The 16,686-nt window shown below is 39.3% G+C and overlaps 1 protein-coding gene across 1 annotated transcript in view; it reads left to right on the top strand.

Annotated features, from left to right (window-relative positions):
- Positions 1-287: 287 nt before the first annotated feature.
- The window catches only part of RGS7BP (regulator of G protein signaling 7 binding protein), a 33,653-nt gene continuing 17,254 nt past the window's right edge, over positions 288-16,686 (top strand). The window contains exons 1-2 of the mRNA XM_059493165.1: positions 288-519; positions 3,214-3,380. Of these exons, the coding sequence (XP_059349148.1) occupies positions 361-519; positions 3,214-3,380 (326 nt within the window). The 5' untranslated portion in view covers positions 288-360. The remainder of the gene's footprint in view (positions 520-3,213; positions 3,381-16,686) is intronic.

Genomic DNA, 16,686 nt, shown 5'->3' with positions numbered 1-16,686 from the left:
AGCGGGCAGGGTCGCGCTCCCCCCACTCCCCCCGCCGGCTGCGCGAAGGAGAACGGCGGAGCATGCCACCGGCGGGGCGGTTCCGCGGGGACTGACATGCTGCTGAAGGAGGGCAGGCGCCAGCCCCTCCGCCTCTCCCCGCGGTAGCGAAGGCGATGCTGCAGGGCGCTCCCCGGGCTCTCCCGCAGCCGCCAGGCTATCGCCCACAGCTGCCGCGCTCGCTGCCGTGAGCGGCGCGGCTTCGGCCCGGCCGAGGCGACGAGCGGCGCGGGCCCGCACCCGTGCCCGGGGCGGCGGCGGCGGCGGCGGGGAAGGCGCTGCCCGCGCCCGCGGGCGGCTCCGCGCGGCGGATGCGTGTGCATGAGCGCTGCACCGAGCGGGCGCAGGAAGCGCCCCCGCTCCGCCGCCTCCATCTTCCAGGGCAGCAGGACCTCGCCGCACGGCCGCGACAGCGAACGCCGGGGCAGCGGCTCCGATAGCGCCTACCAGATCCAGAGAACCCTGGACGACTGTAAGATGGTGGGTACCCCGGGCGGGCTTGCCGTAGTTTTTTACCTTTTCCGGGCTCTCGCGGCGCAGGCAGCGGTGCCGTTCTTCCCGCCACCTTGGCTATTCCCATCACGTGCAGTTGCACTGTTTTTGAAACCGCAGTCCCCTCCGGGGTGCTGCCCTGCGCCCCAACTCGCCGCGGTTCCAGAGCGGAGCCGAGAGGTTCGAGGAGACCTGAGGGAGCCGGCTGCGGGACAGGGAGCGGAGCCGGTCGCCTGGACAGTCCTGCGGGAGCAGGAGTCCTTGCCCCAGTACACACACAGCAAAGCAGCTGGAGTTGCTTTTTTGGTAGATCCGTCCAAATCTGTCCCCAGGCTTGGGCGCACTGAAGCCTAAACGGGTAAATAGTTGCCTCCAATGAATCGCTGCACTACTTGCTGTCTTGTGCAGCAACCGCATGTTTGTCCTAGTATCCTTCTAAATAAGGAGACCTAGACTTAGAGGCCCTGAAATGCTGTTCCTGATGTATATGGTACCTGTTACCAGTCTTCCCAGAGTAGCTGGTTGCAGTTGTAAAACCTCAGGTGAAACGCCTGTGTCTGTTATTTATGGACTGTCACATTCTGGTATGAGATTTTTCCTCAGTCATATTCAAAATGCTTGGATTCTGACACTTTCCTCCAAATCAGCACCGTATGCCCCCTTTCAGGCTTCCCAGTCAGCCTGACACTGGGCCCCAAAATTACTCCTCTAGCTAGTGACAGATGTAGGAAAAAAATGAAGTCGCTGCTACTTTTCTGGGTAAATCTGTACCTGACTAAAGCTCTGTCCAGTAGCAATGGAGCTGCTACTTCTATTCTGCTGGATTCTGGCAATTTTTTTCCCTCTGGTGCTGAAAAATGTGCTGGCAGATTATCCGCTCTGATGCTTCAAGATTAGGAGCCATTCCCAGTGCATGGAGGAACAAAAGCTGCCACAGTAGCTCTATAAATATACCCAACAAGTGGATCTTAGTAGGTTCTGCCTGTTTTCTTATTCTCAATAGCATAATGTTGTTAGTTGCAGAGAAGTTTTTAGAATTGACCGATTAGAAATAAACTATGTTTTATAGATGGACCATCAAGTTGTGATAGGATTTGGGAGGTAAAATCAGTGTGCTTTTTTTTCTTGTTCTGTGTCTTGATTCAGCGACATATGTGTGGTTTTGTTTTCCTGGACAGTGATAAGGTGTCTGGATGAGTCTGATTAAACAGGGGATGTCAGGTGAGAACTGGCAAAATGGTTCTGATGCAACCAGTTACAGGATGCAACATTTTTCTTCCTATTGCAGAATAATCACACTATGATAGTACACAGTACAATTTTTTTTCCTCTCCATTGCCTTCATGCATTCTCTTAAGCTACAGAATGATAAAAGTTGAGGACTTGTTTAGCAAATATTGTGCCTAGGGCTTTGTTTGGTGTGTGCTTTTGGGTTTGTTTGGGATCTGGGTGTGGGAGGGTGCAGATGTATTGAAATGCACTTGGGCTGACTTGCTGCTCCTGAAGCAGAGGAACCTATTTGCTATTCTTAAAATGAAATTTCAGAAAGCATGGTCAAAACTGTTTTTGATACCAGTTCTCAGCTATACAGTTAATTGCAGTGGAATGCATCAAGGGTGTGAATATTACACTGCAGAGGTGACTCGTTTATTTCCTGAGCATGAGAATTTGAGGACTTGACTTTAAAAATTAGTAGCTCTGATAGACTTCAGGTTCTCAGTATGTTTTTGTGTTGGGGATGTTGAACTCCTGGTGGTAATGATGACTGCAGAATTATGAGCAATTACTCTTGTCTGTTTTTATATAGTTTGGAATTGAGGTCAAAACACAGATAAATAAATATTCTGTTCTATTACTCTAATCCTTCCACCCCCGCCACCATGTGGAGCAAATGGTCTTAAATGCATTCTTTCAGAAGACAGCAAATGCTTCGTTTCTTTAAAATATCATTCCATGTGCGTGATCGGTGGAACTAAACAATAATGGTCTTTCCATAACAGTAAAATGATCCATTTATCCAGTAAGATCTGTATGTATCTAGTGGATATTGGATTTCTATGCAGGTTGTAGTGTTTATTTAATGATTTGTTCCTTTTTCCCACATGCACTTTAGAAAAGGTGCTTTCTGGAATTTTAACAGGAAAGTGCCTATCTGGTACATCTTCTCAGTCAGCAACAGCAGATGAGTTTTAAGTCAGAAATCTGGGTTGAAGGGAAGTAACAGAACAGAAATCATTACAAAATAAATTAGCAAAATTGCCAATTTAAAAGCAAATGCTACATTCCAGTCCCTGAACATGCTGGTAATCAGGAAGCAGGAGAAGCAAAGGCAGTAATTTCTGGAGATATTTTCGCCTTTCATGATAGCAAAAAATAACCTCATGCTACTAATAAAGCAGATGTTTTTTTGTCTGCTTAATATTTAATACTAATAACTCAAACACTTTCAGATATTAAAAGCAGAAACACTACTTTCCTACAGATGAACATTTATAGCTCACAGAAGAAGCAGCTGCCGTGGAGGGTCTAGTTATTTACTGAATCGTGTGCTCTTGATCCTGTGTGCTACGAAATTGTGAGAAGCAAGAACAAGCCCTAGATTGGGCATGTTTTAAAAACATGGATTGTTTTTACCAATGTAGTTAAAAATTCTCATGCATGTAAATTGTTTTTGTTTTTCAGCTTGTCCAGGAGTTCAATACCCAGGTGGCTCTCTATCGGGAGCTGGTCATTTCTATTGGGGATGTCTCAGTCACCTGTCCTTCTCTGCATGCAGAATTGCACAAAACTCGAACCCGAGGATGTGAGATGGCCTATCAGGCTCATCAAAAACTAGCAGCAATTTCTGGGTAGGAGACAACTTATTAAAGCCGTATTCATGTGCTAATTTTTGTTAAGTACTACATAATGCTTTGCCTGAGAGTTTGCATTAACTTATCTTTCTGTTTTAGGCGTAGGGGTGTATGACCACAAATTTTGCAGAATGTCTATATCCTTACAATAGTGCAATTTTGTATCAAATCCTGGTCCCCTCACCAAGAACATATCCTTCTGATTTTACTGGATGCTTTTATGTGAGACAAACAGGATTTTACTGCTTATCACTACAGATCAAGGGGGAAGTCATGCCCTTCAAGGGTGAAGTAGCAATAGCTTTCTGTCCAGTCTTTCATTGAGCATACCTAATTGAATAGTAAGAGACGACTAGCTCAGTTCAACTAGAGACTCAACAAAATTAAACCAAAATCAGGTGCAAACCGGGGGAGTGGGATGCAAAAACTACTCTGAGAACTTCTGTTTATCTTCTACATGTTTTTAAACCCTTGTTTGTGTTGAAATAAGAATGAAAGCTTTGCCAGCATATAATGTTTTAATTTATTCTTTGGTATTACATTATGTACATTCCTTTCCATGGTGACAGAATGTATTATCACATACTTGAGACTATGCCTCAGTGCAAGATCAACCAGCATAAATTGCTGTTTCCTAAAAAATGGGAATTCGTGCAGCTAATTCCATGTGGGTTCTTCACAGTATGGTGACTGGGGCATTTGTATTTATTATGTATCATGTATCATGACATGAGTCATGTCTTTCTGATTACACTTTGTCAGAACTTTCTGCATCTGTCTATCTACCATAAGGTATTTTGCACCACTAGAAAAAGAAAACACCTTCTTTTTTTGTAGCTCTGCCTAATCCCCATTGAATTTCTTTTCATCACTGTAATATATAAAGAAGTCTGTTATAGGCTTGGTCTATAAGGGGAGCCCGAACTAACATACCAAACAGAAGAGGATACTGGTTGGATATTTTAGTAGAGTTGTCACCCTTTTCAAGTAAGACTTTGTGCAAAGTCACTTAAGTTGATTTTGTGACCTCTGATTTGTTCCTCAAACAAATTACGTGCTTTTAAAATACTTAAGTCAGTGGGAACTTTTAATAAACCAGCAATGACAGTACATTGAAAATGTGAAAACAAACAGTAGTGAAATTTATCTTTTTTGCTTTCAGACTCAAAAGAAAAAGTAATATGAACCAAAATAGTACATTTGAATAGCTGAACCTATTTTGTAACTTTAAAATATTTTTAAAACATGCTCGTTTAGAAAGTACATGGGTTTTTTAAGCAATCATTTCGCAGCTGGAAGTCTGTCATATGCACAAAGATGTCCTGAAGGTTGTGCAGTTGCCGCGAGATTGACATTTGGCTAATCTAAAACTGTTTTAAATAACTGTGATAATACTGTGATATCCATAACAACTGGTAGGTGTTAGAAACTATCTGGAAATTACTGGTTTGGTTTGACACACAATTTACAGGATATGCTTCGCATCCCCACGCTTCTGTAGCTGAGGAAAGCCATATGAGACATTAACTTTTTTATGTATTTGTGAAGAAAGGTGGAAAATGAAGATTAAAAGAAAGCAAAAAAGAAACAGAAGGAGAGGAGTAATAAATAGTCTTAGAGATTTAGTCTTCATTTCGACAAAAAGACTGATATAGTCTGTATGAAATAGGATCTGGAATAGGAATCTAATTGGATAGAAAGAAGTATCAGGAAGAAAAATGCTTAGGGACGGGAATGCATTAAATCATCCTTAGTACTAGTCAGGAGGGTAGTGTGCTGCTCAGAAACCACTGTTATTCAGCATATGGGATGAAGGCTTACTTAGTTCACTGCTTTAGTTCAAAATGCACAACACTGCACTGGGTAACATGACAAGTTATGTCTTCCAGAGCTTATTAAAGAAGATGTGTTACTTTTCCACCCAGAAATAATAATAGCAAGTAGCTTTTTATGTTACCAGACTATAACATTTCACGAGAGAACAGCATTCTATTAATTAAGGCCATCAGTACTGTTCAGATAGTCTCTAAGTGATCTACCTGAGAGCACTCTTAGAAGTTAGTGTTAGTGTCTTAGGAGAATACTAAGTTCATTTAACTTGTTTGTGCTGTTTTCTTTGGAAAATTAGCAGACACCTTAATGTTATGCTGTTCCTCTTTGAAAATATCAGGATTTCACAGAATCATGGAATTGTTAGGGTTTGAAGGACCTCTGGCGATCATCTGGAAATCACCTAGTCCAGCTCCTCTTGGCACTAGTGCATGTGAGACTCTTAAATACACATCTGACTTGGACAGTAATAAGAATTCCCTTTTGTAATTCATTTATCCTACAAGACTAAGCAAGGTAACAAATGGGAAAGATGCAAAGACTTGGAAATAAAAAAACAAAAGCAAATCCTCTATGCTGGAGAAGGGAGCGCTGGGAAGAAATCTGGAAATTGTAGAAAGGGAAGGAAATGCTGAAGTGGAGATAATGCATTAGAAACTGAGCAGGATAGAAGTCATGAGGACCAAAAAATACATTGGTTCTGGAATATTAGACAGACATCAAAGCAGGACAGTGATGTAATGTGAACAAGAAGAGAAGGCTGCAAGTGTACCTGTAGAAAACGGCTACACTGATATGGCAACAAAAGCAGATTCAGCTGTAGAATCAGAGGAAGTGAAAGTCACAGTTATGTTTTAAAAGCTGAGAGAAAGAAAGACAAAGGAGATGATGAAAAAGAAATGAAGTAGCAAGGAAACATAAAACGTTATGTAGTCCACACTGGATTAGACCATATCACCCCATCTAGCTCAAACCTGACAGCTGCTGGTAGCAGCGATTTCATTAAAAAATAAGCAAAGATACAAAAAACAGGTTGTGCATGGAACGATGACTTCTCTCGCCAGCACTCAGTAAAGGCTGCATGTGAACAATCAGTATCTGACGAATGTGATTTCTCTAAACATTAAGATCTTTTACTCAAAAAATGCTGAGGTTGAATAAGGACATCTTTACAGTGTGATGTATTTAAAAACCTATTTAATAATAGAATATTACTGAAAAACGAAATCTCAAATTAAGTCTCCAACTTAATAGGGCCTCAAAGATATTACATCCTCTTCTTTACTTGCTCTGATATCTTTTTCTTATAGAAGTAGTGAGATGTTAGCAGAGGGGAATAAAGATTAGAAATAAAAATAATCTAAATTGAAATATCCCAATTCTAATTAATGGTCGTTTAGGAATTCAAGTCAAAGTAAACCCTCCTTTCGTTGTTGGCTTTCTCAGGACTTTAGGTCGATTCCTGCTCTTACACTAAAAGTTGTTAGTGATTTTTAATGAACTATCTTCTGAAGAAGGTGAGTAAGGTTCAGTCCTTTCATCACATTTTCTTCTATATAATGTAGCAGAAATTAAAGTATTTACATTGTTCATCCTTATAGTATTAGTTGTCATGGTCAAAACTGGAGAAAGTATAGCAACAAGAAAATGAGTCAGCATGATTTTTTCCAGAGAAAAAGAAAGGAAAAAATATTTGTAACAGTAAGAAGATGACAGGAAAAAGATGTGAACCTCTGTTTTGGAAGGGAGTCTGCTTTTTGGAATGATAGAATGGTGATCTTTTAGAGTTCATCAAATGGGGTTTCATCAGCTGGTTTTATAAGTGGAGTCCACTGAGTCTGGGATGTCAACAGAGAGATAACTCAGAACTGTATTTTAAGATACAGGTCTGCACAACTGTGCACACACTTTTGTAAATGTCCTTACATATTCTCAGGCACTTGATATGCTTACATAATGTGTGCACTTGGCAAACTGAGACCAGAACTGGCAGTGTCTCTGTGACAGTCTGATATATATATATATGTTGGCAGTGGCTTTTTTCGCATGAAACAAAACTTGTGTGAGAAGCTCGGGGTGCATGGCAATGTACATCTGTGTGAGCATAGCTCTAGAAGTAATTTTTCTGTGTTTTTCTGACTGGTGTTGCAAAGTCCAAAATATAAGGAGGAATAAACCTCTCTCTATACTTGTATCTGCTGGGGCATCAGCTCTGCAGAAGAGCATCTTGGGGGGGTTCTGGTGAACATAAGGTTGAACATGAGCCAGTGCTGTGCCCTTGTGCAAAGAGGGCCAGCAGCCTCCTATGCTGCTTTAGGAAATGTTGCCAGAAGGTTTATGGAGTTCATCATTCCTTTCTGCTCAGGGCTGTTGAGGCCGTGTCTGGAATACTGGGTCCAGCAATGGGCTCCCTAGAAGAAAGGAGGAAAGGACATCCAAATCAGGGTCTAATCAACTACCTTAAAGATGGTTAGGCAGCAACCCACATACAAGGCAAGGCTGCTAGACCTGGGATTATTTAGGTTGGAGAAGAGAGGGCTGGGAGGGGGATGTTATCCATATGCATAAAAACTACCTCATGGAATAGTGTAAAGAAGACTGTCAGACTATTCTCAGTGATACACAGTGATAGGACATCAGGTAAAAATTGAAATACAAAGAAAAATTGATTTAAAATTTTAAATTCCTTTTTTCCTGTGAAGCAGGTAGAATATTGGAACAGGTGCAGTGAGAGGTTCTGGAGGCTCTGTCCTTTGAAATACTGAGAATTCAACTGGTCATGGTCCTCCATAACCCTCTGTAGCTGACACTGCTTTGGTAGGAGGCTTAGGCCAAATTAGTTCTAGATGTCCCTTCCAGCCTGTGATGAAGTCATCATAAATCTCCTTGGGAAAATTCAAAGAAGGTTTCCTTATTTGATACCCATGTGCATCTGTTACTTTTATTAAGTAGTTTTTAATTTTAAGTACCTCTAAGTTCATGAAAGGTTGAGAAAGTCAGCTAAAAATCACATCCTGATTGCAATCATTTGCACAAAAAGACTATCATAGTCTTGCTTTAAGTTTTTAATTTTATGTAATTTCTACTTTTGTTTTCCTTTTGCCATCTATAGTAGGAATTCTCATGTTTTCAATAAGCACCGAATGGTAATTTTCTCAGAGCTAATTAATATTAGATTGTTTCCTGAGGCTGTTTTAAAACATTCTGCTGACACTCAATTGTGCCAAATTTTTTTATTGAACTGTCTGAATTCTCCCTGAATTACAACCCTACAAAATTATCTGCTTTCTAAAGGACACAAACAAAAAAGATTGCCTCAAATATTTTACACATTAGGTGCGAAGAAGACTGCAGACCTATAAGTTAACGAAAACTGTAATAAGGTAGGCATAAGAGAAATAAATTTAATGGTTTAACTGCATGTGTTAAATAAAGCTCTACTGGCAGCCAGTATTAGCTGAGCAGAAACAAAGCACAGCAACACTTAGCTCAACAGGGAAGAATTTTTATAATGGTGATTCAAAACCAACTTTATACCAGCAGTTAGAGCAACAAACCAGAGGTTTGTCCCACCTAGACACTGATGGAGCAGCATTCATGGAGATCTCTGTGCTTCATGGACATCTTTGCAGTCACTGCCATGTTATTCCTGTCAGTGTGTGTATCAGAAGTGGGGAGAGTGATAATGTTGATCATGGGGTTCTGACTCACAGGCGCTGCTGGCTGAACCCAGCTCTGGGTTGGAGTTGTTAGTGTTGTTTCAACTGCTAGATGAAAGTTTATAAAAAAGGTAAGTGCTTTGCAGAGATTGTAGTATGATAACCAGAATGTGACCTGATTATAGTTAAATATCAAAAGTAATGTTATGATACGTAAGAAAACAAGGGAGGTAGTCAATATGCACTGCAAGAATCAGTACTCTTATATAGTGTAGTACCAGTAGCTTAATGCCCTCTGAAACTTGTGGTTTTTTGCTAAAATGTTGCAGATGTTTTAAATAGTAACAGCTTAAAGGTGTGACCTTAAAAATCCTGTCAAGTAAAAAATATTGAGATCTCCACTTCAGAAAACTCTTGGAAATATAAAACATCATTTTGCTCTCATGGGCTATACTAAAAGCATCTCAGTAGGTTGTTTCAATCCTAGAGCTCACAATTCTTATAATCATTTAATAGTACGTTACTTAGGAAATTGTCCTGATGATGTAACTATGACTGTCTGAAATGGGTGAAGTCAGGGAGAGCTTTGTCTGCCTTCAAAGAAGAGCTTTTCAGGATTACTAAGCCTTCTTATCATATAAAGTCTCATTGTCCCTCAACTTTGACATTCAGCTACTGTAAAGATTTACTGGAATTTTTTACATGCTTAAAATTTTTTTGTAGTTTTGAGCATATCAGATAATAGAAGAAAATTATTACACTCTTTATTCCACTTTGTCTGGCTGGCATATATTCACTGATTTCTACATCGTGAAGTGATTGCAAATGTAGTACTGTGTATCAGAAACTACACCTGTTACAGTGACTCAAATCCTATTTTGACCAATGGGAGTTCCTGTGCATGGGAATGGGAATGTTTTGATAAACAAGTTCAGATGTGGATAGTTTAATGTGCCCCTTAAGGACCATGTAGTGCATGATAGTGCAGTAGGTATACCATAGCTTAGTCTTTTCACAAGAGGGTAAGATGCACGTGTATTGTTCTGAATAGATTCCTTGTCAAAAATTTTCCCTGAGTATATAATCCACATGCATCTAAAATGATGGAAAGGGAGAGCAAAAAGATAAAACTATTTTCTGTGGAACTGAGTTAAATTATCTTTGCTTATTAAGAATAAAATATATTTACTCAATTTAAGTTGCAAGTTGAAAATGAAGTTGTTAAGTCAGGCACCCCAAGTTCGGAAGGCAAATAATGGAAGAAAAACAAGGTTGTTTACAGAGCTAGACCTCTCAAAATAGCTGACCTCTATAGACTGGCATTTTCTTTGTACCTCTGGCTTTGGAGGTGCTTTAATAGATGTTTGGGACTTGAAGATCCAAGGTATTAATATCTCCCTTTATAGATCTGTCTTTCATAACTGCAGGCCAGATTTAGTAAAGGGCAAACAGAACTAAAAGTGGTTTTATTACTCTATTATTTTTCTATGTTCCAAACAGCATTTTGAAAATTCTAGAAGTTCTACATCTGCAGTAACACAGTGTAAGTTAGTTTTGACAAAGTGGAAGAGCTTATAGCAACCTGCTTAATGATAAACCTCACCAGCAGTCAGAAGGACAGCATTCTTGCTTGTGCAGGATCTGACAAGATTGTTCCCAGAGGTGCTGGCAAAGCATCCTCAGAGCCTGACAACTTTGGGTCCTTCACAAAACACGGCGGCCCCTATCACTTCCTTTTAGCCAAAGCTGAAGGTGAGTCAAAACTAATTTCTAGACCACTTGCACCTGTGTCCTAGAAAAGGCATGAAAGTGAGAAAAGGGAAAAGTGAGTGCTAAAAGTAGAACAGACCTTGTCTTTGTCAGTCAGTTATTTGCCCCTTTCTCCCATCTGACACTCAACATATCCATAGCCTCTTCCAGTGCAGTAGTGCCACTGCTGAGACACTCCAGGACTGCCGGGTAAGCCAGACTGCTTGCATGATGGGTCCCTCTAATATCAGGGAAGCCGTGTCCCAGCCCAGCAGCCAGGGAGGCTGCCCTTGCTTGAGGATACTGCTACAAATAGCAGTATTCTCCCTGGCAAACATAAAGCAGTGTAGCTTTTCCTCTGTGACATGACCTGAAGCTGTGAGGTAGTTGTGGGGAATTAGGAGGCACGTTGCCATTGTCTAACCCAGTGGAAAGAGTATTTTGCATGAGGAATCAAAATGATGTTGAGGTCTGCTCTGTACTTGGGCTTCAGCAACGTCATTGCATGTAAACACTGAAAACCATTAGGGAACTTCTTTTGTGGTATTCTAATCCTTGCTCCCATATTTTTTTCCTATGTTTTAAGCAGATAAAGACATAGACACAGGGAAACAGAGAATCAGAACTCAGGGAAAGGCTGACTATTCCTAGTGTTTTATATTTTCAACCTGGCAAACTGTGCATTCATCTGCACAGTACCGTGGCCTAGGATCAGAGTATCCTGCAGATTTAAGGTGGTTTCCCTTCCATTTTAACATGCCCTCTGCATTCATCACTCCCATTGTGGGTTCCTGGAAAGAAATACCAAAAAATAAGATACTACTGTAATTCAAGTCCTTCAATGGACCGTTCTCTGCTGTGCATGAACAGCATTCCACTACAGTTAGATTTTAGAAGGGTTATTTCTCAAACTCATTAATAATGGACTATTCCAATTATAGGTAAGACTATCTGTAGCAATGATTGAAATAACCAACCTGTTTCACATTCCTATTCCGAGGTATACACACCATTATATGAGAAATTTGGGGACTGAATTACATTGGCAGGGTCTCTTCAGAAATGCTGCAGAATCAGAGCTGATCTTTTGCAGAAAATTTGGTTTCTCTGCCAGCAGTCTCTAACTTGATGCCCTTCTCTTGCCCCATTTTGTCCTTTCAGAAGATCTGCTCTCATTGTTGAACATAAAAAGCTTTTTCATACCTTTACTTTGCAAGTGATTTTCTCGGGGAGTTATCAGCCAGAGGATCTAGCAGTTAGGTATATCTCTAGAAACAGGAACTATGAGGATTATGAAAAGCCCACAGAACTTAAGTGTGGACTCTGTTTTGACAGTTGCTGTTACCTCTGCTTCACTTCCGATTTTCTCATGACCTTTTCTCCTTTGTCATTCCTTTCTTCAGTGTTTCTTGCTTTTTTCCCCCATAGCCTGTCTCCAAATAGTAATGAAATGAACATCTGATGTGCTACTGTCACATTAACTATTTGGGAACTTCTCATGGCAGTCTTGAACGTACATATAACAAGCCCCCTGGAATCCAATGATCTTTAGATCTGTGACATTACTGTAGTAAACATGGCTAACAAAAATAATAAATTTTTCAAACTCCTGTGTTTTGGGAAAAGTCTGGAAAATCTCATTCAACCTCTCACTGATGTTGCAGATGAATCACTTATTAAATAGGTGTACCAGTACTTACTATCTCTGAAAAATAATTTTACAGCATATTTGAGTCTTTCAAGGAAAAGCATTGTTTTCAAATCTTCTGTTTTATTATTGCTACAGTAGATATTACATTTTTATCATTGTTTTCATAATTAATTTCTTCTGAAATTGATTTTAAATGTCAATTTGCTGGAATTCTAAGCCCTAACATGTAAAAGCACATAGCAACTCCTGTTGCTATGTCTTGTCATGTCATGTCACAAGTGGAATCAGTTAATAACCTCTTCTTGAGCAAAAATCAGAGTGTTACTAATTTATATCAGTAAATAGTGCTTCACAAGGAAATCTAGAGATAAACTTTAGAAGGTATTTGAAGATGGAAGTGTAGCTGATTATAAGCCTTTCAAGTGATGCTAATTTCTATGCCCACAGAAATTAGGAGTACCAGAGAACCTTGCATGGTTCAAAATTAACGTTAGACCAATCCAAAAAAAAGTTTTCATTTTAGTATTTCTGAAAAAAATAATATACACTTCATACCTATCTTCACAGATGTAAATGAAAGTTGCACTTGTGCTAATCTGTAACCAAGATGGCCGAGAGGAGTGCCTTTGTTGTCCCCACTAGGCCTGCTGCTTTGAGTCTGTTTCAGTAGCATATTTCAGTGTTTCTCTTCTGTAGGTTTCTAATGAAACATAACTAAAGCTAAGAATTTAGTGATGAGTTTTAAGTGCATCTTTCCTGATCATTTTCCTAAATACTGTTCGATTAAGAAATCCCACATGGCTGCAATTTGGGTGATAGACACTGCCTATCTTTGTCCTGTTTAGCTTGGCTTAATATTGTTCTCAGAAATTTCTTCTGATTCTCACTGAATCTTATAAAGCTAATCTATGTTGACAATATGTTCGTATATCTTAAGAGAAATGAAAACATGAGATAATGGAGTTATGCATTAGCAAGGCTTCAGCATGAGCTGTCAGAATTCCACATATACTGGGCTTTTGCTTCTGATTTCTTGCCTCTTTTTTTGTAAGTCTTGGACTGAGAATTGCCGGTTAATGGAAATGCTTTTACTAATGCTCAGTATTTCTCAACATTCTGGAGCACTGCTCTTTAGTTAGAGAGGAACCATTTTGATTCTGTGCCCATCACTGAAATCAGTCAACAACATTGCCAAGTTAATTGTGCAGGGCCATGCAGTTAAGGGCATGTCCTTCTGACAACCCGTGTTTGATCAAGCTCTTTCAAGTGCTTCACTTCCTGCCTAGTCAGCTAAGAAAAAACTTTACACTTACTGTGAGCTGCTTGGTACATGGAGGCTTGCTCTAGTGACAGTAGCAAACAGTAACTACTCTTAACAGCATCATCAGTACCTTGCAAGATCAGTCTCCAGCCATGGGAGATACCAGTTCTGTCAGGCTTCCACTGGAAAAATTCCAACCAGTTTCAACAGGGTGCACAAAATCTGTTGTAATTTTTCTAATTGCTTTGTCACTGTTTCTGAACAATTAAGTAAATAATTGAATCTGGGCATTAAGATCTTGTCTTGACAGAGCATTAAAGGAAGCATTCCAGTATTACCAGTTAAATGCTGTTTAAATTCATGTTTTAAAGTTAAAATATGCTGAAGTGTTGACTGTTGTTGAATTGAATTTTCTCCTTGGTGGGAATATTTATAGATCTACTTTTACATTTTCCATATAATTTTTAACCATCAGAGAAATAATATACTGAATTATTTGTACATTAACATAGGAGGTCTTCTTTTCTCTTATATTCCATTTTTTATCTTGCTGTTCTTATCTTTCATAAGAATGCTTCCATCATGAACATTTCCTGGCAGGAGATCTCGTGTAAGAATTCAGACACTGGTATATTAAATTCTGTGCTCAAAGTTGTTGAAGAAACTGCTTTCCCATTTCAGAAGAAAACAAGTTTGCATTTATTGTGTGAGCAAAGAGAAGTTGACACTTCATATCTCTGTCTATCATGGCAAGACAGATCATTGCAAATGTACTGCTGGTAACCTTGGCAGCATGGCAAATGGCTGAGTGGCAAAATATTTTAAAGTGTCATGTTTATACAGCAGCTTCCAATTATTTCCAACAGTTCTGGAGTTGTTATTGCGGTGAAACAGCACTATCCACCCATGTGTTTACGAGCCCTCCCAAAAAAAACCCCCAACACCAACAAAGTAGTGTTTGGTACTTGGGAATATTATGACAACTGCAACCACAGTGTGTAAGACTGAGTACAGGGTGAGGCTGTGTGCTGAGGAAGCACTCCCTTCACGCAGAGTGAAGAGTCCCAGTACACCAAAGTTGTGGATATTCCAAAGTCTGGGCATATAATTTAGCTGCAGACCTACCAAAAGTAGTGTTTGTACATTTTGCATCATTCAAGACTCAGGAACAAGAAGTATGTCTGTGCAGCTGCTAACATACCGTGCTGAATGCCTAAAGGAAGACTTCATGGAGAAATCCTTGTTTCCCAAACAGAAAAAAAGGCTTTTCAAAGAGGGGAAAAAATAAAAGTAACACCAGATCACAAAGTCAAGTGGGGACCAAAGCAGGATGAAAAATGTAAGTGAAAAAATTGCAAAGTGCTTTTTGCTAGAATACTGCTTCCTGAACACATTTTATCAACAGATGGTTTTAAAAATTTCTTTCTCCATATATGAATTTAAATTCAGGAAGCTAATCTATCTCTTTTTTCTTTCTATTTCTATTTTTTTTCTTTTTTTTTGACACATTCGAGTTTTCTCAGTCTCTCAGCTGTGATTTCTAACTACTCTTACAGATTCGATCTGTGAAGTATCTGGTGAAGCTGTGTCAGATTCTACTGATTCTATAACATAATTTCTTTTTCACTTTGAATACTTCTCTATGGAGGTATTTGAATTTTTCTTTAAAAAATTAGAATATTTCTTAAAAAAAAGATAAAAATACTCTTGAGGTATAAGCATGATATATTCAAGCACTCCTAGCAGCATTTGATACATAAAAAATCCCAAACACCACCTTATTCTGAGCAACCTGGAAATATCTAGTGTATGCACTATTTTCCTTCTAGCTTAGAATTGTAGCAGTCACAGTATTGGTCTATTTCACTAGCAGCCAAAAAAAAAAAGGATTACGAAAGTGTATAGATTTTTTCAATAATTGTTAATGCAATATAGCTCTTATCCAAATCACAGTGAAACTTAAAGAACATCCTTCCTTCAGTTTAAATAGTTAACTAATTGATTTGTTATATTTTTGAGAAAAAGCAAATGCGTTATTCCTTGCCTCATCTCTTTTTAACATATTTTCACAACCATTCCAGTTTTCTCATTTTGAAATATGGAAAACCAGAAATCTGAGTTACAAAAACAGATAGCAGGTATCCAGATTACTCTAATGCTTTATGGAATAACTTTTGGAAAAAAAATGTTGAAATTTATATTCAAAGAAGGTGCTAATGACAGAAATAAAATGAAAAAAGGAAGTGTCACAAATCGAGGAATCATCTTGTTTGGTGTCCTGAGAATGGTCAACAGCAGATGGCATCACTTGCCTGCAGCAGAGTTCCTTCTACATCTAGTATGTTTCTAGCCCCTTGTGACCTAGATATCCTACAGCATCAAATACCTGAAGCACCTAACTCTCCTTCAGGCTCTCTGGAAAATTTTACCCTGTTTGTCCACACAGATCAGAACCAATTTCATAAATGACCTCACATCAGATACTAGTTTTCATAAATTTTTTGTACAACTGTTAATCAAAGGAACTAGATGGGCGTGTAGGTATAAATCCATATATATTTTGCAGACTTTTGAAAGGTGGAGTTTATAAATCTTCCATTAACAAACAGTGAGTGATTAAGGGACATTTTAAATAACACAGAAGCTTAACTAAAGTCAAAGGGCAAATCCATGGGCAGCATGACTATCAGCTGCCTGCAGGGAATTTAAAAGAGGCTGGGCTTGAGCCTGTTGGACAGCACAAACTTATCTGTGCCTTCTCTACATTTTTATCAAATTCATTTGAGAACAACTTGTTGATGCTGACAAGGCAGTGTTCTGAATAGGAATTTCCTAGATAAGCTTACAAGTTATTACATATACAGCTAATGTCACTGTCTCCTTCTTGGTTAGCACAGATCTTTTCTGGAAGGTCAGTGTAATGGTTTTGATTTAACTGTTCTTCAGCATTATATAATTTGAGGCTGTGGGATTTTTATTTTTTTTTTGTTCAGCTGAGGCTAAAGCTAACAAGGCTGACTTGAGGGCCCACCCAAAATTTTCTTTCATCTGACTGGTCACCACCTTCTCAACAGCTCTGATAACCTGCAGAGAAAAAGGCCCTGTTCAGCTCATATTTGACTAGTGCGGAAGTCTCCTGGATTTCTCTGAAAT

The sequence above is a fragment of the Ammospiza nelsoni genome, chromosome Z, assembly GCF_027579445.1.
Source record: "Ammospiza nelsoni isolate bAmmNel1 chromosome Z, bAmmNel1.pri, whole genome shotgun sequence".
NCBI classification, from domain to species: Eukaryota; Metazoa; Chordata; class Aves; order Passeriformes; family Passerellidae; genus Ammospiza; species Ammospiza nelsoni.
This window is presented reverse-complemented; position numbering and strand designations above follow the sequence as displayed.